Below are 21,740 nucleotides of genomic sequence, written 5' to 3'. Positions count from 1 at the left end.
AAAAGAAGGGTAGATGGATGGAAGGAAGAAATGAAAGGGAAAGTGGACCAAGGGCCGACAGGACATTCCTCGTCTCCTTCATCCAGCGCCCTGTCTCCACCACAGCAGAATGAGCCTCCGGATCCGGTGAACACCGAGAAGCAAGGGGAATTTTCTCTGTGGATCGTGCAGAATGCAGAGGGGTATGCTACTGGCACACCCAGCTCAGAGGTCCGTTGCCAGTTCTCTTCTCTGAAGTTTGTGGTTCATGAGAACCGCACACCTGGAGACCAGCTGCTGGAAAGTGAGAGTCTATATGAAGGAGATGTGTGTATGAGAGAGAGACTTGTCACGAGCCTCTCCACCTTTATTTGTGGTTTTGAGACATTAGGCTTCTAGGAGGCTCCCTGTTTAGATTGGACCAACTTCAGACATATTTGCATTCAAGCTGCCAGAGATCACGAGACTTTTGATGCCAGCATAACATGAGCTTAGCTGTCAATGCCACATGGTACTCACACTGAGAAAAGAGGAAAAACAAAGTCTGCGGGGTCTGGAAGCCTTTTCCAGGCCGTCATGGAAAGGACAGTCAGTGCTGCAGGGTGGAGAAGCAGGCAGCCTGCTGGCACTCCCGCAGTCAGCACAGCTGCTCACAACATGGGCCAGTGAGCTCTGTGATGGGAGCCGGGCTTAGGCTCACTTTCCTGAATAAAGGAACTCAAACGCTTAACTCAAAGGTTATCATGTGGGTTCTGCGATGTCACTGAACACACACATATCCTTAGATGCTCAGTCTGTCTTGTATTTCACTTTATACAAATGGATTCATACTATACTTCAATAAGGTTGGCAGCTTTTTTTCATTGGCCGTTGTAATTTTTAGATTAGTGGTAAACCATGTAAACCATATCCGACTCAATGGACATGCGTTTGAGTAAGCTCTGGGAGTTGGTGATAGACAGGGAAGCCTGGTGTGCTGCAGTCCATGGGGTCACAAATAGTCGGACACAAAACGACTGAGCAACTGAACTGAACTGATGTAACTCTAATTCACCTTAACAGTCACAGTGCATAAGCATTAAGTGAATGTGCAAATTTATTCTACAGCTTCTCCGCTGCTGAGGTCTTTCACTATGACATGCATTGTGGCACTAATCATTGCCACTCGTCTGCTTATGACACACGTGAGGGTTCCTTCAGGTACATTTGCCAAAATAGAAATGCTAGGGGGAAGGCATAATCAGATGAAGGTAGTCAAAAAAGGACAACTTCTAGGACTTCCCTGGTGGCACAGTGGATAGAATCCTCCTGCCAATGCAGGAGACACAGGTTCAGTCCCTGGTCCAGGAAGATTTCACATGCCATGGTGCAACTAGGCACCACAACTACTGAGCCTGTGCTCTAGAGCCCATGAGCTTCAGCTACTGAGTCTATGCCCTGCAACTACTGAAGCCTGCATGCCAAGAGCCTATGCTCCACAACGAGAGAAGCCACTGCAGTGAGGATCCCGTGGACCGAAACCATAGAGTAGCCTGCACTTGCTGCAACTAGAGAAAGCCATTGCAAAGCCATGAAGACCCAGTGCAGCCAAAAATCATTTTTTAAAAAAAAGAAAGGACAAACTTCCTGTTACAAGATAAATAAGTGCTAGAGATGTAACACACATGATAAATATAACACTGCTATACATTGTATAAAAGTTGTTTAAAAAGTAAATTGAGTTCTCATCACAAGGAAAACATTGTTTTCTATTTCTTTCATGTTGATCTATATGAGATGATCCACGTTCAGTAAGTCTGAGGTGGTCATCATTTCACTGTGTGTTGTACACCTTAAACTCATATAGTGCTGTATGTCAATAACAATGCAACTAGAAGAAAACAAAAAAGAAAGTAGAGCTACTGTACAATTGTGGTAAAGCACTTTTAGCAATATGATCTAACAGCTTTCCAAAACACACGTACCAATTTATACCCCTGTTGGCCGTCTGAGTTGCCATTTGCCCAACATCCATTTTCATTTTTGTTAAGATGATGGTACTTAACGGTATCATTTCATTGAAGTGTGTACTCACTAATGTGCATTTCCATCATCACTACTTTGGACAGGTTGGACAGGAAAGGACCAACCTTTCATGTCATGGGACATTTGAGGTTTCCTCTTTTGTAAATTTCTTGTTCATAGTCTTTGCCTGCTTTATTTTTGGGGGGAGGGGGGTGTTAATCTTCTTCTGAATGATTTATAAAATATCTTACATAGTTTGATCAGTAGTCGTTTGTTATCTTTATCACAAATATCTTCTCCAAACCTGTCAGCTGCACATTGGGCTGTTTTTTTTTTTTTTTAATTTTTTAAAGTAGAGTTGATTTACAATGTTAATTTCTGCTGTACAGCAAAGTGACTCCGTTTGTATATATATTGTTTTTCACACTCTTTTCCATTATGGTTTATCACAAGATGTTGAATATAGTTCCTTATGTGCACATTGAATTTTAAAATGTAAACTAGAGGTGTTCTGAGTGGATTACTCCTGAAATAGGTGGTCCTACCTCAAAGTCAGAAGAGAATTGTTTACATGGTTGTAAGATGTGTGCATGTGCTAAGTCGCTTCAGTCATATCCAATTCTTTGAAACTGTATGGACTGTAGCCTGCCAGGCTCCTCTGTCCATGGCATTCTCCAGGCAAGAATACTGGAGTGGGTTACCATGCCCTCCTCCAGGGAATCTTCCTGACCCAGGGATCGAACCCACGTCTCTTATGTCTTCTGTATCAGCAGGCAGGTTCTTTACCACTGACATCACCAAGGAAGAGGTTTACACATCAACAAAGCCACAGTCATACATACAACAAAGTACAGTCATGCATACAACTTTAATATTTGAGAAGCACGTCATTGTTTTCAAGGCAACGTCTCATCACCGAATTTTGGCTTCATGAAAACATCTGAAACTAACTGGCCTTATATTCTCATCCGTGAGATTTGGTGGTTGGTCATTATATCCTTTCAATGATCAAAGTATGACCTTGATCCCTCTCCTACAGCCGGGAAGACCCAGGCTCAGAGGGCCAAGATGTGTCTTCAGCCAGTCCTATGGAGGTGTCTATGCTCATCAGTTACATCTCAGTAAAGTGGGGGGCAGCTATAGGAAGCCCTGGAATGTTAGCCATCTGATCCCTTGGGCAGGGTCTCTCCACACACGGGGGTATGGAGACCAGCACCAGGAGAGGAGCGGCTGGAAGAGGGGCGAGGGAGACACACGTCCAGGACTGGCCAAGACCCAGCGGAGGTGACAGCAGCCCCTCTGGCTCTCCCTGGATGAAGCCCACCCTGTGCTTCTGCCCGCCCCCAATAAGAAAAGGGCCATGTGCACAAAAGGACGGACTCACCCCGACCAATTTTATTGAGCAGTGAATGCAGGAACCAGACTCTGCCCCTGGTGTCCCACATGTGGAAACGTTAGCAGCTTTCACAGACAGAGGCAAGTTCCTGTTGCAAAGATGAGGGCAGAACCTGGCGCTTTTTTGTGTCTGTGTGTGATTAGTGCACACGGATACACTGATTGACCCAGAACACATATCTACACCTGCAGCAAATGGGAGTGGCTCTTATCTCCTCGTACGAGGAAGCACCATCCTAACAGCCTGAGCAGTGGAGCAGAAAATACCCACAGCTGCCAGCACAGAACTTTCCACCACATATGGGCCCCACCCATGTAGCCCTGCCAAGAGGTGCCCCTGGTCGTGAGCACAGCTGGCGTGACCTTGACCCACCAGGCTCATTCTTCCCCCCACAGTCTCCGGAGGAACCTGGTGAGGTCAACATTTCTGGGGACACTGGCTTGAGGCCTGACCCACAAGAGAGTTCACAAGGGGTACTTTCTCCATTGCCCCCCAAACCATATAGACCTCAACTACTTATACAAACGTCCTCTAGTTTAACCCCTGAGATTTTAAATTATGATACAGAATCTTAAGCAGACAGATGCAGTTTGAACATACTATGTCATGTCACCTCATGGTTTATAATGTAGAATTACTTGCTTCTTTCTATTACTAAAAACAGACTGTGCAACACTTTCTCGCCCTGACTGGATGACGAGTCTGATTCCTGGCCAGCTCACAGCACCAGGGCAGTGCCTGAAGCTCAGATGTTCCTTAAGTGTCCACAAAAAATGCATGAATCCACGCTCGACCTGGCAGAGGGTGATGCGACCTCTTCTGCCGACTGCAGAGCTTCAGGAAATTAGCAAAACTTGGGGTGGGCAAAGAATTCATTTAGCAGCTGTAGAAAGATGAAAAACAGTCTCTAAAGAGTTTCCCAGCAGTGCTTCACGTTGGAAATCACTAACCCAGGAAGGATGTGCTAAGACGCCTTCCTGTTACCTGTTGCTTTACAGACTTGTTAACGAAACCTAAGTGCTACAGCGCATGTGTCTAAAAGCTTTCATCACCAGCATACACTTTTTGAAAGAGCTGAGACCTCAGACTGGAGAAAAACTTCTTAAGAAACACTGTGGGAATAGGAAGCCTGATACTTCCCCACTGAGACCTGTATAAAGCCCCCTGAATGATGGGCACACCTGGGCACAGGTGATTCTCACAAGGTGCCAACAGTGGCTCCAGAAAAAAGCACCCAAGGGGGCAGGCTGTCCCCAAAGCGCCGTCCTGGGCCTGGCCGGGACCCACTCCCAGGGGCCCGCCCCCTACAGTGCAGGCTCCTCCCTTTGCACATCCAGGGCCACCCGGCACTGAAGGAATCAGGGGTGGTGCCTCCCAGGTGTGTGTAAATGGAATCAGAGCCCTGGCCCCCCAGCCCCACCTGGCCCCCCCATGCTTCTGGAGAGTCTGTCCTGAAAATCCCTCCGAGGAAGGTCATGAAGAGAGAAACCAGCACGGCTGGGAGGAAGTTGGAGCCAGCTGGACTGAAGTCCAGGGAGGGCCAGCCCCAGGCCTTTCCCAGGGCCTTAGAAATATCCGCCAAGGGTCTGCACAGAAGACGAAACAGGATGGTCCGGAGGGACTCGGGGTGCTGCTCCCACAGCAGCACCACAGTTTCTGACGTCGAGGGCAGAAAGCCCCCGTCGGCCCTGAGTCACTGGCTGCCTGGACCTCGCGCCTGAAGCTCAGTTGTAGGAGAGGAAGTCGATGAGCCGGGGAGGGATGTCCAGTCTGGCAATCTTCTCCAGCCCCCTGACGCCAGCCGCCCGCCTCAGGCTCACCCTGCAGAGCTGAGACAGGCTAAGAGGGGTCTCTGCAGAAAGGGACAGAATGTACGTGAGTCAGCTTGAGGAAGGAGTGCAGCATCCTTCAGCGTAACAAGAGCCAGGACAGAACTGCAGACACCTCCCCTGTCCTGCAAAGATGATGAGCCCTGTGTACCCTCTCCGGAAGGCGGCCAGGAAGGACAGCCAGGGACTGGGACCCAGGACAGAAGATCAGGAAATAGAATTCAGCTGATGGCCCCTGGGGTTTCATCTTGTGGGCTTTGGGTTTTGGGGGGATTTTTTTTGGCTTTTGTGGGTTTTTTTTTTTTTTTTTGGCGCCATAATGTTATAACTGAGCACATGGATTCATCAGCAAAGCACAAATCTGCAGCCAGTAGGCTTGTTTGTCAAACTTCCAGACAGATGAGGATAGGGCAAGGGTTCAGGCAGCCAGTGCCGGCTGCCCACCCCTGCAGTTCCAAGCCCCAGGGGCTCTGCTCTGGAGCACTGCAGCCACAGGGACCCATGAAGAACTGACCCACAGGACAAAGGGTCAGGACCGCAGGCCTGAAGATGAAGCCTGGAGCTACAGCTCATGAGGGACACACACCAGGGCCAAAGAAGGAACGTGCCTGGAGGCCCCTGACCATTGGGCCATAGGAACGTGTACAGAGCAGAGCCTGGCCCCAACGGCTGCCTTTAGGACCATGAGTGTTTGATCAAAATATCCATATACATTAACCAAAGAGAGTATTCTCTACTTAAGAAATGTTAGGAAAGAAAAACCTCTTTGAAAGAAAAATGAATTACTGGTGACATTCCTTTTCCCAGTTACTTCCTCCTAAATTATTTAGATGCAGCAAGAGAAAACACCTTCTAGAAAATGTTTTCTGGACAGATGTAGATAGTATTTGCCTCTCAATCCATGATGGATTTTGGTTGGGTCAGGTTGGCAAAATGTTTAATCAATGGGTTTTTTTTTTTTCCAATTGGTATTTGAAAGTCTCTTGTGACTGCAATTCCATGTAAACTCTTAAAAATGTGTCCCCAGAGACGAGGCGTTTTCTTAGCTGGTGGTTTGTCCTGTCAGCTGAAGATTCCGGCCTGTATCTGCATCATCGCAGGGACCCGTCTGAATAAAGGGATGACTGATCATGATCATCCCAGAGGCTCCCACAAGCGGTCCCCACAACCCCAGCGCGCGCATACGCGGCGCCAGGAGCCACTGCGCACACACTCACTCTCATAGTGCTCCAGGCACCTGGCGGGGGCACTGCTGGCCCACGTGTAGTCCGACGGCTTCCGCCCCCGGTTGTCGCGCGCGTAGATGTTGCCTCCAAACTGGATGAGCATCTCGATGAGGTCCACGTTCTTCACCTTGGCTGCGTGGTGCAGTGCCGTCTCGTGGAGCTTCGCCGCGTTCACGTTTGCCCCTGTAGGGGTCAGGAGTAGGGTCAAAAATCTCCAAGGAACACGGGACATGAAAGCATCAGCCCCTTCCCAGAAACAGAGTCAATCTCTGCAGCAGCAGGCGGCGCAGGTGGAAACGCTGTTGTGCTGAGCCCGGGGCTGGGGTGGAGGGGTGGGGGGGCGACAAAGACTACGCACCCGCATTGAGCAGCACTTTGACGCAGTCCAGATGCTCGCGGGCGCATGCAACGTGCAGAGGGGTCCCAAAGTGGCAGTCGTGCGCTTCCAGGTTGGCCCCAACATCAATCAGAAGCCTCACACACTCGGAACTTCCTTAAAAGAAACAGAAGCAGAGGGAAAAGCCTTGTGTATTTGAAGTAACAGGCGTGGCTGGAGCGAGCTTGGCGGCAGCAGGAGACAGGGGATGTGGGCTGCAACCCATGGGAGCATAGGGTGGGCGTCCTTCCCTGGGGAGCTCGCCCACCATCCCCCAAAGCCTGCCAGGCAAGGGGACAAGGGGAGAGCTGCACGGATCTATACCCAGCACTGGGAGAACACAAAGTTTGGGTCACCAGCTGTGAACACAAAGCTCCCCGGCCCTGGTGGAGAGAAGGGTCTCCCCACCTCTGGTTGTTCCCCAAGCTGTATCTGAAACACAAAGCTGCCTGGATGAACTTCCCTAAACTTTCCTACCTCAGGGGTTCCCTGGCCCCTCCCAGCTGACACCTTTCTGGCCTCTTTCCTGGCTTTTCTCCAGCATCTTTAACTCAAGTTTGGGGTTGAGCTTAGGTGGGGCTCCATCCATCCCAGACTCCATCCTCTCTCATTTCTTGATCACGCCTGCTCCCCCTCCACCACCAGGCTGTGGCCATTTTCATGTGGACTTGTCCCCCATGACCAGGTCCTCTCCACTCCCCAGCCAGCATCCTCCTCACCCTGAGCCGACCTGGACCTTGGCTGTCCTCTCCCCTACATCAAATCTAACCACCCTCTGCCTGAGCTCTCCTGTGTGTATGTGCAATGCACACACTAACTTCTGCTTGGTTTTCTCTTCTTAATCCGTCCCTTGTCCCTTGTCCATCCTATTGGCAGGACGCTGCCAGTGAACCAAGATGAGTGAAGGAATAAAAACACTTCTCTTCCCCATGCTGTGCATGGATGGGTGGCTGCTAAACGAATCTTTCAAAAATGTGTTCCTAGCATTCAGCATCCGCTCAAAAACCTTCAGAGCTGCCTGAAGCGGTCCCCATTGACAAAGGTGACTTGGCGTGGGATTCGGGGTGCAGGCAGCAGAGACAGGGGAGCCATAGGAGAGCCCAGGTCCCAACAAGCACAGCGAGCCAGAGCATTGCACCCGCCAAAGCCCAAGACAGGCGTGCAAACTTTGCTCTAAACAGTGGAATCCAAACTGCCTAGTCTAGCCTCTCAAATATTTCTGGCCCGCTGGTCTCACCCTAAATTTCCAGTTCTGCCTGTCATAGCTCCTCTCCTGGGCGTGTCTGACCCAGTGAGACTGGAGCAGCCGTGTCCTCCCACCCTCTGAAATCCAGGGGCAGCTGAAAACCACAAGCGCCCAGCTCCTCTGAGAGCATCTGCCTCGAGGATGCGTCTGGGCCTCCTCTTCCTGCCAGATCAGGAACTCTCAGGGCAGCCCATGAGGTGAGTGGCTGCAGGGGGCACCTGACTCCCGGGTGAGCATCTGAAAGATGCTAACTGACTAGAACCCTGCCTTCAGTCCGGGCGAGCACTGCATCTCCAGGAGGAAAAGCACCGGACTCCACAGCTTCACCAGCCGTCGGACAGCCTCCCTGGCATCTAGGCCTCTGCCAACTCACCGCTCATGCAGGCCTCGTGCAGCGGGGACGCTGTGTACAGGGGTGGGTTGACCTTGGCCCCGTAGGAGAGCAGGAGCTTCACGCACTCGACACTGCCTGAGGCACAGGCATCACAGAGCGGGGTGCTGCCATCGATGTTGCGAGCATCCACCTGGAGGGAGGGTAACAAGCATCAGAGGGTGAAGGAGAGGGTGCCAGCCACTCACGCTCTGATGCATGTTCATCTCTGCAAAGACACTGCGTGGTTCTCCTGAGTCCTTAGGTTTTCTACTACGTATCTTCCCTAGTGGTTCAGAAGGTCAAGAGTCTGCCTGCAATGCAAGAGACCTGGGTTCAATCCCTGGGTTAGGAAAGTCCCCTGGAGAAGGGAATGGCAACCCACTCTAGTATTCCTGGAGAATCCCATGTACAGAGGAGCCTGGCGGGCTACAGTCCATGGGGTCGCAAAAAAGTTGGACACGACTGAGTGAAGAACACCATTACGTACGTGGTGAGGCACTGTCCCAGGCGAGTGCGTTCACAGACCTCAGGGCGTGCCTACGGGAGCCTAAGTACAGCCAGCAAGCGATTTGGGCTTTTCTTTCAACTCAGCCTCATTCCTGCCACCACCCCAACACCTCATTAGCACAGGCAGGGTAGGAAAACCGGCTTTAACTCGAGCCCCATCTAGGAGGAGTGCCCCAAACTGTCTAACCATGCCTCTTCTAGCTGGAAAATCACAGAGCAGGAAAAGGCAACTCCCCAAACTGGCAGATTCTGCTTAGAATTTGTCCAAATTCAGCTGTTATTTGGGTTCACGCTGAAGCTTGTTCCATTTCCTCTGGAACTGCTGTCATAGCCAAATTCTGGGAAGAGTGAGCAGTGCACAGCCTTCCCTTCTCCCTCACCTTCCCCCATTGCTGTCCCGTGGGAGCCAAGCCAGCTCCTACCAGCCTGCCCAGCCTGCTGGTAAAGACCCAGCAATTCCGCCAGCCCAATACCCGGTATGGCTGTGAGTCCTTAACTAGGGAAAGCAGCGAGTCAGTCTTGCTTTTGTTCCTTTCTACTTGGCCTTTCCAAAGCTGGTTTGCCAGCATCCCACATAATCATCCTGCTCTCTGCACCCAAATGGCTCCTGCAGCCAAGGCCCCACCAGCCCCATAGGCAGCTGGCCTCTGAAAGGTGCACAGCCTGGCTCATCTGCAGAGCTGGCCACCACTTTGCTAAAACCCCTTCTCTTCCACTGCTAGTGACCTCCCAACAGCCAGTCCAAAGGCTTCCTCACAATCTCAGGGTGTGGTTGCCATAGGGATTGGCCCCCTCTACAGCCCATTCTGGTTTCCTCCTTCTTTCCTTCTCAGCCTTCTGCAGTGGTTTCCTTTCTTTCTGTGTGCTCACAACACACAGAATGCTATTCCCAAGCCTCTTTTCCTCTAGAGCTTGTCCTGCCATTCCGGGGGGGGGGGCGGCGGGGGGTCTGTGCTACAGGGTGGCTTACCTGGGCCCCAGCGGCCAGCAGCAGCTGCACGCACTGCACCTGGCCCTGCAGACTGGCTGCATGCAGGGGCGTGATGGAGTCCACTGTGACCTGATTGACGCAGGCCCCACTCTCTATCAGCTGCTGCAGCTGTCGGGTCTCCCCCCGCTGGGCCGCCTCGTGCACAGGGGTGCGCTCCACCCAGAAACCTGGAAAGGAAAACAGGTAATGCTAAGACCATGCCACTTCTGTCCAGGTCAAATGAACACATGTATGACCCCAGGACCCTTTATGAAACCTAAGCCACTGTATACACGAAAGTGTAATTGGTCCAGATACCCCTATTCAAAATCCTTGAGTGATATCCACTGCCTATGGGCAGAGCCCAAGTCTTTGGGGAGGCACCTCCTTGACTCCTCTCCTACCACTGACCCCCACAAGCCTGATCTCCAGCCACACTGCTGGCTCATCATGGTTCCCTGCCCTGGCACACCTGTGTCTCTGCATACATTCTCTCTGCTTGAGAAGCCCACCTTTGCCCCTACCTAGCCATCCATTCTGCAATCTCCTTAGTTTAGATGTTATGCCGTCCATGTGGACCCATTTGAAACATCTCTTTCTCCAGGAAACACATCTTCCACAACCCTCGCACTTATATACTCATAACATGGCATTTACACTTCCCTTATCCTTGCTTGGGAGAGCCTTCAAAGGCAAAAAATGAAAAGAAAGCCTTCTTTTAATTCAGTTTTATCAGATTCCTCAGGATTTCCTACAGTAAATCATGTCATCTGTATTGAGAGGTAGCTTTGCTTCTCCCTCTCTAATCCGGATGCCTTTTCTTTTTCTTGCCTAATTGCTTTGGCTTGAATGTGCAGCTGCACATTGAACAGAAGTACCAAAAGACACCTCCTGCCTTATTCCTGGTCCTGGGGCAAAATCTTTGTCCTCCAGTTGTTAAGACTCCATGCTCCAACTGTAGAGGATGTAGGTTTGATCCCTGTTTGGGAAACTAAGATCCAGCATGCTGTGCAGTGTGGCCAAAAATAGCTTTGTCCTTCACCACAAAAGCTGTGGGTTTTCATGGATGTCCTTTTTCAGGTCAAGGATATTCTCTTCTATTTCTAGTTTTTTGAGTGTTTTTATCATGAGAGGGTGTTGGATTTGTCAAGTACTTTATCTGGAGCTATGGCAATGATCATGCTGGCTATTTTTTCTTAATTATATCAAAATGGTGTAATACATTAATTGATTTTTAGATGTTCAACCAACTGTGCGTTCTTGGGATAAATTCCACTTGGTCATGGTGTATAATCTTTTTATAAGATAGAGTTGGTTCACACATATTTTGAGGATTTGAGGGTCTATGTTCATAAGAGTCACTTTTCTTGTGATTGGTGTATTTGTCTGGTTTGGGGGTCAAAGTAATACTGTCCTCAGAGAACGAATTGGGAAGTATTCCTCCCTTTAAATTTTGGAAGAGTTTATGAAGAACTGGTATTAAATCTTTAAATATTAGGTCAAATTCATCTGTGAAGACATCTGGGTCTGGGCTTTCTTTAAGTTTTTTATTTAGAATTTTTTTTTTTTTTTGAGTTAGTTTTGGCAGTTTGAAGTTTGCCTCTTTTTAGGAACTTGTGTACTTCATCTATGTTATCTAATTTGTTGGCATACAGTTTGTTATGGACTGAACTGTGTCCCCAAAATCCATATGTTGAAGCCCTAACTTCTAACACCTCAGAATGAGATGGTATTTGGAGACATAATTATAGAAGTCATTAAGTTAAAGCAGGCTTATTAGTGTGGGCCCTAATCCAGTATGACTGGTGCCCTTAGAAGAAAAGGAGGTTAGGACACACAGACACCAGGGATCTGGGTGAATGAAGCAAAGACCACATGAGGACATAGCAAGAAGGCAGGCATCTGCAAGCACAGGAACAGACCTCAGGAGATGTGAGCCCCACAAATGCAGAATCCAAGCTTGGGGAACTTTGTACTTACTTGACCCCAGAAGGAGACCCCAGTATGTCTCCCAGTTGGAATGAGTGGCCACCTGAGTGCCTGTCTTTGGAGGGGGTAGGTAGTGGAAAGTGGCTGTGGATCACTTTCAGGTCAATCTCAGGGGAGCAGACTGAGCAGCTGCAACCCTCAGAAGAGAAGAGCAGGGGGGGCCTGGGTCTTGCAGGAAGGAGGAAAGTGCAGCTCAGGAAGATGGGTGCAGGGGAGACCCGAGCATCCACTGAGCAGCCTGTGCAAGTAGACACAGCTTCCCCCACCATGGAGCACAAAGATGGAAGGACGTGACAGTGAGCAAGCAGTTCACAGTCATGGGCAGGGGGTGAACAACCAATTCAAAACCACAGGATGACTGCAGTACTGAAGGAACAGGTCAAGTTACAGGAAATTAGAAGCAAGATGACCCATGTCCAGGGTGTCCAGAACTTGTCGGGAAGGCATCACGGAGGAGGTGGGGCTATGGCCAGCCTGCCGGGCGTCACCTGCTGGCTCTATTCCCAGTGCCTGGCACCGTGTGAGGCCCGGCAAAGGCGCTCACGACTTGCTTGTTGAGTGAATAAGGGATGAATGAATGGGAGGAATTACTAATATGAATTCTAAAGCCTAGACATAAAATTTTTTAAAGAAAATCTAATTGTATCTCTTTCTGACCAGTCTACAGAGGAAGTGCAGCTTACTGGGAACCATATTTTCTAATGAATAAACAACGGCTACATTTGTCTTAGCAGCAGCTGAGGGCAGAGATCAGAAGCAGCAGATATGATTACAAAGGAGAGAATTTATGTGGGCCTCAGTTAACAGTGAAAGGCACCGATGGGAAGGGGGACCATATATATCAGAATAAAGAATGCCTACAACTCAACAACATAAATAACCTGTTAAAAAAAAGTAACAAGGGACTGAGGTATTTCTCTAAAGATATACAGATGGTCAACAGGCACATGAAAAGATGCTCACCACAATCGTCAGAGACATGCAAATCAAAACCACAATGAGATACCACCACACACCCATTAAGATGGCTACTATCAAAAGAACAGAAAATAGATGTTGGCAAAGATGTGGAGAAATTGGAACCTTTATGCACTGTTCGTGGGAAAGCAAAGTGGTGCAGGCACTTTGGACAGGAGTACTTCAGTTCCTCAAAAATTAAAACAGAACTACCAGACAATCCAGCAATTTTTCTCCAAAGAAACTGCAAACACTAATTCGATAAGATATAGAATCCACGTTCACTGCAGCATCATTTACAATAGCATGATACAGAAAGTACCTGAGTGCCCATGGAGGATGAATGGATAAAGAAGACATGATATATACACACCATGAATATTATTCAGCCTTAAAAAGGAAAGAGATGCTGACACAGGCTGCAACATAAATGAACCTTGAGGACATGACACTCAGTGAAATAAGCAAGTCACAAAAAGACAAATACTGTATGATTCCACTTACATGAAGTTCCCAGAGTCAAAGTCATAGAGACAGAAAATAGAATAGTGGCTGCTGGGGGGAAAGGGGAAGGGGAACAATGGGGAGGTGAACAGGTGCACAGTTTCCATGTTATAAGATGAAAAATCTAGAACTCTGTTATATCAAAATGTGCATGTAGTTCATACTACTGAACTGCACAATGAAAACTGACCATCTTCACCATTTCTATGGGTTTTTTTAGCCAGAGTGAAAACTTTAAAAATTCTTTTTTAAGGGAGTAACAAAGATGGAGGAGGCCCCAGGAGTGGGGGAGGTGTTAACCACAGCTAGTACCAACCACAGGGTGTCATCAAGAGGGGACAGCTTTACAGCAGGGGGGAGGTGGAGGGGAGTGGCAGTTTCAGTGGTCTCTGAAGACCCCTGGAAGCAAAGGGGAGGGGAGAGTGACCCTAGAGATAAAGAACACAGGGTGCCTTGTGGCTGAAAGGAAGTGCAGCTGCAAGAAGGCGCACTGGCCAGCAGTGGGAAGCTCGGCAGCCCCCATCCCTCCCCCTCCACCACTGCATGCCCTCCCTCACCAGAGTGAGAAGGTTGGGTGGGTTGGAATATACTTTTCAACCTTAAAGCAAAGAGCCTGCAGGGAAGAGAGGCAGGAAGATGCCATGCTAGTGGACCCACTGAGCTCAGGCTGTTTCCAGCCCTGTGCCTGGACCCCATGTATGACCGGGTGCCCCCACCCCTGGACCACTCCCCTGGGAGAGGGTCAGTCAGTCAGTTCAGTTGCTCAGTCATGTCCGACCTTTTGCGACCCCATGGACTGCAGCACGCCAGGCCTCCCTGTCCATCACCAACTCCCAGAGCTTGCTCAAACTCATGTCCGTCACATCAGTGATGCCATCCAACCATCTCATCCTCTGTCATCCCCTTCACCTCCCACCTTCAATCTTTCCCAGCATCAGGGTCTTTACCAATGAGTCGTTTCTTCACATCAGGTGGCCAAAGTACTGGAGAGGGGCCACCCTGGAAACCTGAGACCCTCCCTCTGGGATGAGACTTCCCCTGAATCCCAGCCCTGCCACATAATCGGTCTCCTGGCTCCCCATTCCCATCAACCCCCTCCCTCCTATCACACCTGCTCTGGTCTTCCCCTCCCCACTTCCCACTTAGAACTTAGCACTCCCCACTTAGCATTAGCAGCTAAGTCATCAGTGGGTCATGGGGGAGCCTGCTTCAGACCCTTGCACTTGTCTCTGGAATAATCCACATAATCCACATGCCTTTGCATGCCAGGAATACAGACCCTCCAGGATGGAGCCCCAGCCCCTTTTTCCAGGCTCCCCCCACCCGCCCACATCCTCCCATCTCACCACTCCCCCACACACAGCCTTGTCGCCAATCGCACGGAGCCTCAGGTAGCTGACAGAGGGTCCAGGTGTGCTGTGCCCCACTCAGCCCCACTACCCCTCCCCACTGAGGCTTGGTCTAAGCTCCTCGAGGGAGCTTCTGGCGTGTGGCCCCCTACCCGCGCCTCCTTTAGGCCGCCCCTGTGCACACACCTGCCCCTGACTCCCCTCCTCCCCTTCCACAAGCATCTTCATGGCAGGACCTCAGCCACCCACCTTCCATTCCATCACCACACTGACACACAGGTATCAAACACACACATTCTCTCCAGGAGCCTGTTCTACTGGCCAGACTGAACTTGTCCCACTGCAGCAGGGTCGGTCCCCTACTGCCAGAGTACACCCCTCGACCGGCCCGTCACAGGCCTGCCCAGCCCGAACACTGACCTGGGCCACGCCTGTGGCCTCGCCCACTCAAGCCATGCCACATGCCAGGGCATCAGTCAGATGGGAGTCTGTTGCAAGACAGCCAAGGCCACAGTGCCCGGAAGACACTGCCTGCCTCCTCTACACACTGCCCAGGGGTGGCTGTTCGAGACCCTCCACCCAAATAGCCAGCAGTCTGGCCAGGCGGAAACCTCTGGGAGCTGGAGTCAGCACGGGGAAGCAGCAAATCAGAATAGGTTTTTCCTTTTGTTTGTTTGTTTGTTTGTTTGTTTTTCCTTTTTCTTCAGAGAGCCAATTTACCAGTATCCCGCTTAGTCATCCAGAGCCCGGAATCCAGCTCTTTGAGCCCAAACAGCAGCTCTCAGCCACAGGCCAGCCAACCCTCCCAGAGAGCCTGTCCCTCCGGCGGGCATGGCCTGCCCGGCCTCTGGCCCATGTGCAGAGCAGAGCTACCATCGGCCCTACCCGACTGTCCAGAGCCCGGCCCCTGTGCTGACCCTGACTCTGACCCTGACCACTCCTCCCCAGCCAGGCAGCCCCTCCACACAGCAGCTTCATTGTAACAAAGAGTGTTTTCCAAAGGCCATAGAGAACACCTCCATCACAAGCGGATCCAACAGCTCAGCATCCACCAGGCACCCTTCAGTGTTACTTGGGCCAGTATCTGGCTCCAAGTCTATCATGAAGGGCAGCCCGGGGCCCTCACTGCAGAGATTGAAATAAGCCTTCTCCCCAAATATCCCGGTAAGTATTCTTGAAATGATGACAGGTAAGCTTTCCCTTACCCCATGCACAGCTGCAGGGCACCTTTATGGGGATGTAGCCAGGGTGAGCGGTCACTGAAGCCGCAGTGGAGCTGGCGTTCCGAGGCCCACTCTCAGCGGACTCTCTGGAAAGTCAGGTGACCCCAGTGACTTGTCCCCCAGAGTCCCAGAAGGTCAAGGATTTGTGGGTACAAAGAAAAGATGAATTGAAGAGCTAAAAGGACTTAGAAATCATGGCAAACTGTACCCACCCATCTAATAGTAAAGGAGTGAAAAAAAAAAAAAAAAACCAGGGCCAAAGACCCATAAGGACAGAGAGACCAGTGCCTGAGAATGGCAAACCTCTCCATGAGATGCCTTAGGGACCAAAGCCACATGCATGCTGATAGCTGGGCACTATTAAATGCTTGATCATGACCACCCATCTTACAGTGCTGTCTGAATTCAAGTTCAGTGTGCTTGAAACTACCAGTCACCTTGACTCTAAGGGAAGATAGAAATCTTCATTTTTAAATATATTAATAGAAACCCTTATTTAGCACTTGGGGCTGAGTATTTTGCTGCTTTTGAAGAGATTTTTTGAGCAAGGTCTTTTTTCAGTGTTTTCATGATCAATACCCCAAATACTGTTTGTTGGTAAACTTGAGGTCAAGCGGCACACCGTGTGGTTTTTAAAATGTGTTAAATTGGGTAAAAATTTTAAAGAGAAAAGGTTTACCTTTCTACAAGAATAAGACAGTCAAAGCTTAGTTAAGAGGGAAAAAGAAAGTGAAAGCGAAAAAGTGAAAGCAAAAGAGACAAGTGGGAAGAGGTTATGGAAGCAGTGGAAGACAGCCAGGGAAAGGGAGGGAAAGAGCTTCTTAAACACATTCTATGAGAAACGCCCAAATCAGGTGCTTGCCCTCCCTCCACAACCTTCCTGACCGCTCATCCAATAATCTGCCGCCCCAACCCCTCCCCTACAGGGCTTAGGACCCAGGGGTGTGAGCTGGGGAGGACGGTTATACCAAAAAATCAAAACTCCTTTGTACTGCTGTAGTTGGCAGCCACTCCTGGCCACAGTGAGTGCCCAGAACACCAACTGGTATTAAAATCAACCTAATTTCCTTCAAACATTTTCATTAGTAGTGTAATGCACGGCCCAGAGGATTCTCCTCTAACTAGACACTTCTAGAATGCAGCCTTCTCTAAGGCAGAAACAAGACGTGCAATTTGAGAAGATTTTTAAGGAAGTTGATCTCCCAGCCAGGGCACCAATTATCTAGATCTCTCAAAGTACTTTCACTACAATTCTTATTTTAGAAAATGAAATCCCGAATTCCCTAGCAGTCCAGTAGCTAGGTCTCAGTGTTCTCACTGCCAGGGCCCCGGGTTCAACCCCTGGTTGGGGAACTAGGATCCCACAGCCATCCAGCAAGGCCAAAAAAAAAAAAAGAGAGAGAGAAAAAACAAACAAACAAAACCCATCGGATTCTGCAGACTCAACAGAAGGATGAACTTGGAGACTCGAATGGGGATGCCGATTGACCTACCACCCTGATCATGGACACCCGGAGGCAAAGACGTTTCTCAGAGCCTGAAAGTGACATCATGCAGAGGTGATGAATGGTAATGGTGCTCCCCCGCCCCCTGAGAACCTGCAGCAGACAACACGCATCCATCCCAGTCACAAACCCACCCAGCACTACACATCGATTATAGATGATCTTATCTGACAGAAGAGACATGAGCCTTGTAACATAAAACAGGCAAAACCAAAAAGAACTGCTTGCATTAAAACCTCAGCGTTGGGGACTCCCTTGGTGGTCCAGTGGCTAAGACTCTGCGCTCCTAATGCAGGGGGTCCCGGGTTCAATCCCTGGTCAGGCAACTAGACCACATATGCTGCAGCTGAAGAATCTGCTTGCCACCCCTGAGACCCAGCTCAGCCAAATAAATAAATATTAAAAAAAAAAAAAAAACCCTCAGCTTTGTGACTTCCTGGCTGTGCAAACTGTTTCACCTCTAACTTATAGATAATGATGAGTGTCCTGCAGCTATTGCAAGGCTCGTAGTCAGCACCCGGCACACAGCCGAGCAGCTCAGTGGCTCTCACCATGGTCCCAGGGTGTCTTGGTCCCAGGGCTGCCTCCCCCTTTCTCTCTCCGTGCCACCTTCCCAACACCCCAGAGGCTGAGGATAAGCCAAGAACCCTTTCATCTTCTGCCAGCCTCTAGATTCCAAGTCAGAAGCCCGTGAGTACAGATGCTGAAATCAGGAGTCACTTTTTCCAACTTTGCAGACAGACAATGAATTACATTTGCTAAGGAACAAACACTGGATTCACTTTAGGATGCGACTTGCCCTAAATTCTTGGTTCTTATTGGTAAACCCATATTATAGGACTGCTGCCTTTACTTCTGTGAAGTATTACAGGGTTATATTAAAGCTACCCGGTTTGGTTAGAGTATACTACACACATAGAATTTGAGATCAGAACGCTAACATGAGTTAAAGTTCCTACGATGGTCCTCTGCTTCTGCTGGGATGGCAGCGCTGTTTTGGAGTCAACACATTGAGTTTATTCATTTGTGTTGAGAATAAAAATGTCAGCAGGATGAAATGTATTTTGGAAGAAATACATGACACAAAACACTGGCGAAGTCAAAAATAACCATGAACCCCAGAAACTGTGCATCCTCCATTAGTTTAGAATGTTATTGTTGTTCAGTCACTCAGTCGTGTCTGACTCTTTGCGACCACATGGACTGCAGCATCCCAGTCTTCCCTGTCCTTCACTATCTCCCAGAGTTTCCTCAAATTCATGTCCACAGAGTCAGTGATTCTGTCTACCCATCTCATCCTCTGTTGCCCCGTTCTGCTCCTGCCCCTAATCTTTCCCAGCAACAGGGTCTTTTCCAATGAGTTGAGTCTTCCTATCAGGTGGCCAAAATATTGGAGCTTCAGCATCAGTCCTTCCAATGAATATTCAGAGTTGATTATCCTCTAAAAGATACATTCCTTAAACTGTACAAAAAAACATACCCAGGAGTGATGCAGTGCTATTGAACCTTGTTGTTTTTGTTGTTTGGTCACTAAGTCATGCCTGACTCTTGTGACCCAATGGACTGTAGCCCACCAGGTTCCCCTGTCCATGGAATTTTCCAGGCAATACTGGAAGTGATTGCCATTTCCTCCTCCAGGGTATCTTCCCCACCCAGGAATGGAACCTGCATTTCTTACATTTCAGGAGGATTCTTTACCACTGAGCCACCAGGGAAGCCACTGAACCTTGTACATGAACAAAAATACTAAAATGTGTTTAAATAGGTGTCCGTGGTCAGCTGCTCATTGCCTGTTTCATTGAACCAACCAAACACAGCTCACACTGGCAGGGTCAAAGTCCTGTGCTTGCCTAGGATGAGAATGCCAAGTAAAAACAGAGATGCTTATTAAATGACTTTGATCTTGTTGAAGGTGGCTGTTTTGCAACATCATTAAAATATCTTTGCTTTGCTAGGACTGCAATTCCTCTTAAGCTAAATTTACCCTTAAGACTTCTCACTTTTATTCGCACTACATTTTTTATGAGCATAAAAAGTACTGTATAGATTTTCTTCTTTCCAGGCTTTCAAAGTGTTTTCACTGCTCATGTCATTTGCCCTAGAATTACTCGGTAGGCAGGGAGGCTTGCTTCGCCTGAGAATGGCCCTTTGCCCTAGCATCCATTTTATTCTAGGGAAGGCTCAACGAAGAATCAAGGTCGCACGTCTCACACGGGCACACACTCCTTCCTGACCGGATTCCTGGTGTCTCAGTAGGATGCTAACGACCCCGCGCACGACCCTCCCACTGGGTGCCTGGAAGGCAGTCTGCTCCAACCCTGGTACCAGGGCTGCCCTACCAGTGGTCCCACGCGGGCGCTTCCTAGGTTCTCCTCGGAACTTGGCAGTGACCATGCACAGCCCCGCATCCTCCCCAAGTTGCTGGGCGCTCGGGGGGTGGGGGGTGGGGGGTAGGGGGGAGGTCTGCGGTTCTGAAGTCACAAGGATGACCAGCCCTGCAACGCGCGGGCCGACGGGGGAACCTGGAACGGGACGCAGAAACCCCGTCTGAGCTGCACGGCACCCCCGGACCTGCTCCTTTAACAGCACGGCCCTCCGAACCGATCCAGTCCCCGCCAGCCGCCCCTGGCCACCCCTCAGAGCAGGACGCGTCCCCGCTGGGGGCGAATGTCATCAGATGCAGCTCTCGGTCCCCGGAGCCGGCCCGTGACCCCCGCGCCTCGCACGTACCCACGTCGCCCAGGAAGCTGCTGTCCGAGGCGCGAGGCTCCATGATACCGGCTCCCGCGCCCCGGTCCACGGCTCCGCCACTCGCACCGCCGCGGGAACCTGGGCCGGGAACGCACCGCCCTTTGGGCGGGGCCGTTCGGCGTCGCCCCGCGTCCGGCCGAGGTGGCTGAGAGCCGGGAGTTGTAGTTCCCCGCCCCGCCAGTGCGGCTCCCGGGCGGGCCCCCGGCCAGAGCCACACCGCGGCCACTTGCGTCCAACTCCGCGGTCGCCGCCTCGGGCTTTTCTGGACGAACGTATGTTCGTGTGCAAAATATTTGTTCGTGTGCAAACCGTGCCATGTGTTCATATACAGAAGGGATCAGTGTGCAAACCTATACAGGTGTCCTGAAAAACACGTGTCCAGGTGCAATGTATGTCCACATGCAAAATATGCCCGTTTGTCCATGTGCATATCGCGTCCCTGTCGGTGTGCAAAACGTGTCTGTGTGCAAAGCGTTTCCACATGTCCAAGAGTCCACGGGCAAAACCTGCCTCCGTGAGCAAAATATGTCTGTGCTTGCAAATTGCGCCCACATGTCCATGTGCAGAACATGTCCTTGTGTCCCTGTGTAAAAAGTGTCCAGCTGCCACAAATCACTACCTTCCTTCGCATTGATCTAGCTAGGCAAAGCTCATCCCACGCCCCCACATGCTTTCATTTTGAAGACGTATTTCCTACCAGAGCTGGCATGCTCCTGCTTCTTTCATCTTTCCAGAAATCATATATTCCAAATTGTTCACATCACACAGACACCATGCTTTTTGAAATCTCCTAACAGAAATGAAGGACCTGTTTACAGATTCCAAGTAGGCAATTGAGTAATTGAACTGTTTTGTTTTTTTGCAAACAAGTTTACCAAGTTGAGGTTTAACCTTGCCAACGTTTGTTGCAGTCACATCACTGAGATCTGCACTGAGCCTAAATGCAGAAATTAGTTTGAGCTGAAAAGTAAACATATCAGGAATGATCCTGCCTGGAAATACATAAGGACTAGCACACAGCTGGGACACCTGAGAGAGGTCTCCCCTGAGACTGAGTCTTTACCTCCAGTCTGGACCACTGGAGCTGTATCCACAAAGGTTTGATGCCCATCTATCCAAATTCCAAAATCAGGGAAATTCCTTGTCCCAGGTCTGGGAGTGATATTTCAAGCCTATTTCCATAAGATGTTAAGGAAAAAGCCAAATGACCTTTTTGGCCAAAGCAATAGTATAGCCATTTCAGTTTTCTTATGGGTGAATATATTTCTATACTTTTAAATATATTTATATGTTTGAATCTAAAGTGTGTCTCCTGCAGATTATAGTTTTATCATCTTTTAAAAATATATTTGGCTGTGCCAGGTTATAGCTGCAACACTTGCGATCTTCTATCTTCCTTGAGGCATTTGCAATCCTCAGTTGTGGTATGCGGGATTTTCTTTTTTCAGTTGAGGCATGTGGGATCTAGTTCCCTGACCAAGGATGGAACCTGGGCCCCCTGCACTGGGAGCCGGGAGTCTTAGCCACTGGACCATAAGGGAAATCCCATTATATCA

The 21,740-nt window shown here is 49.7% G+C and overlaps 1 protein-coding gene across 1 annotated transcript; it reads right to left on the bottom strand.

The window, feature by feature from the left end:
* Positions 1-2,832: 2,832 nt before the first annotated feature.
* Positions 2,833-20,299, bottom strand: ASB13 (ankyrin repeat and SOCS box containing 13). The gene is made up of 6 exons (XM_019973291.2): positions 20,164-20,299; positions 9,907-10,094; positions 8,430-8,580; positions 6,793-6,927; positions 6,426-6,617; positions 2,833-5,231 (listed from the first exon to the last, which is right to left on the bottom strand). The coding sequence occupies exons 1-6, from the start codon at positions 20,204-20,206 to the stop codon at positions 5,104-5,106; spliced, it is 837 nt and encodes a 278-aa protein (XP_019828850.2). The 5' UTR covers positions 20,207-20,299; the 3' UTR covers positions 2,833-5,103.
* Positions 20,300-21,740: the final 1,441 nt, after the last annotated feature.

This window comes from Bos indicus, chromosome 13 (assembly GCF_029378745.1).
Source record: "Bos indicus isolate NIAB-ARS_2022 breed Sahiwal x Tharparkar chromosome 13, NIAB-ARS_B.indTharparkar_mat_pri_1.0, whole genome shotgun sequence".
In the NCBI taxonomy this organism is placed as follows: domain Eukaryota; kingdom Metazoa; phylum Chordata; class Mammalia; order Artiodactyla; family Bovidae; genus Bos; species Bos indicus.
The sequence above is the reverse complement of the archived record's forward strand: the minus strand, read 5'-3'. Positions and strand labels throughout refer to the sequence as shown.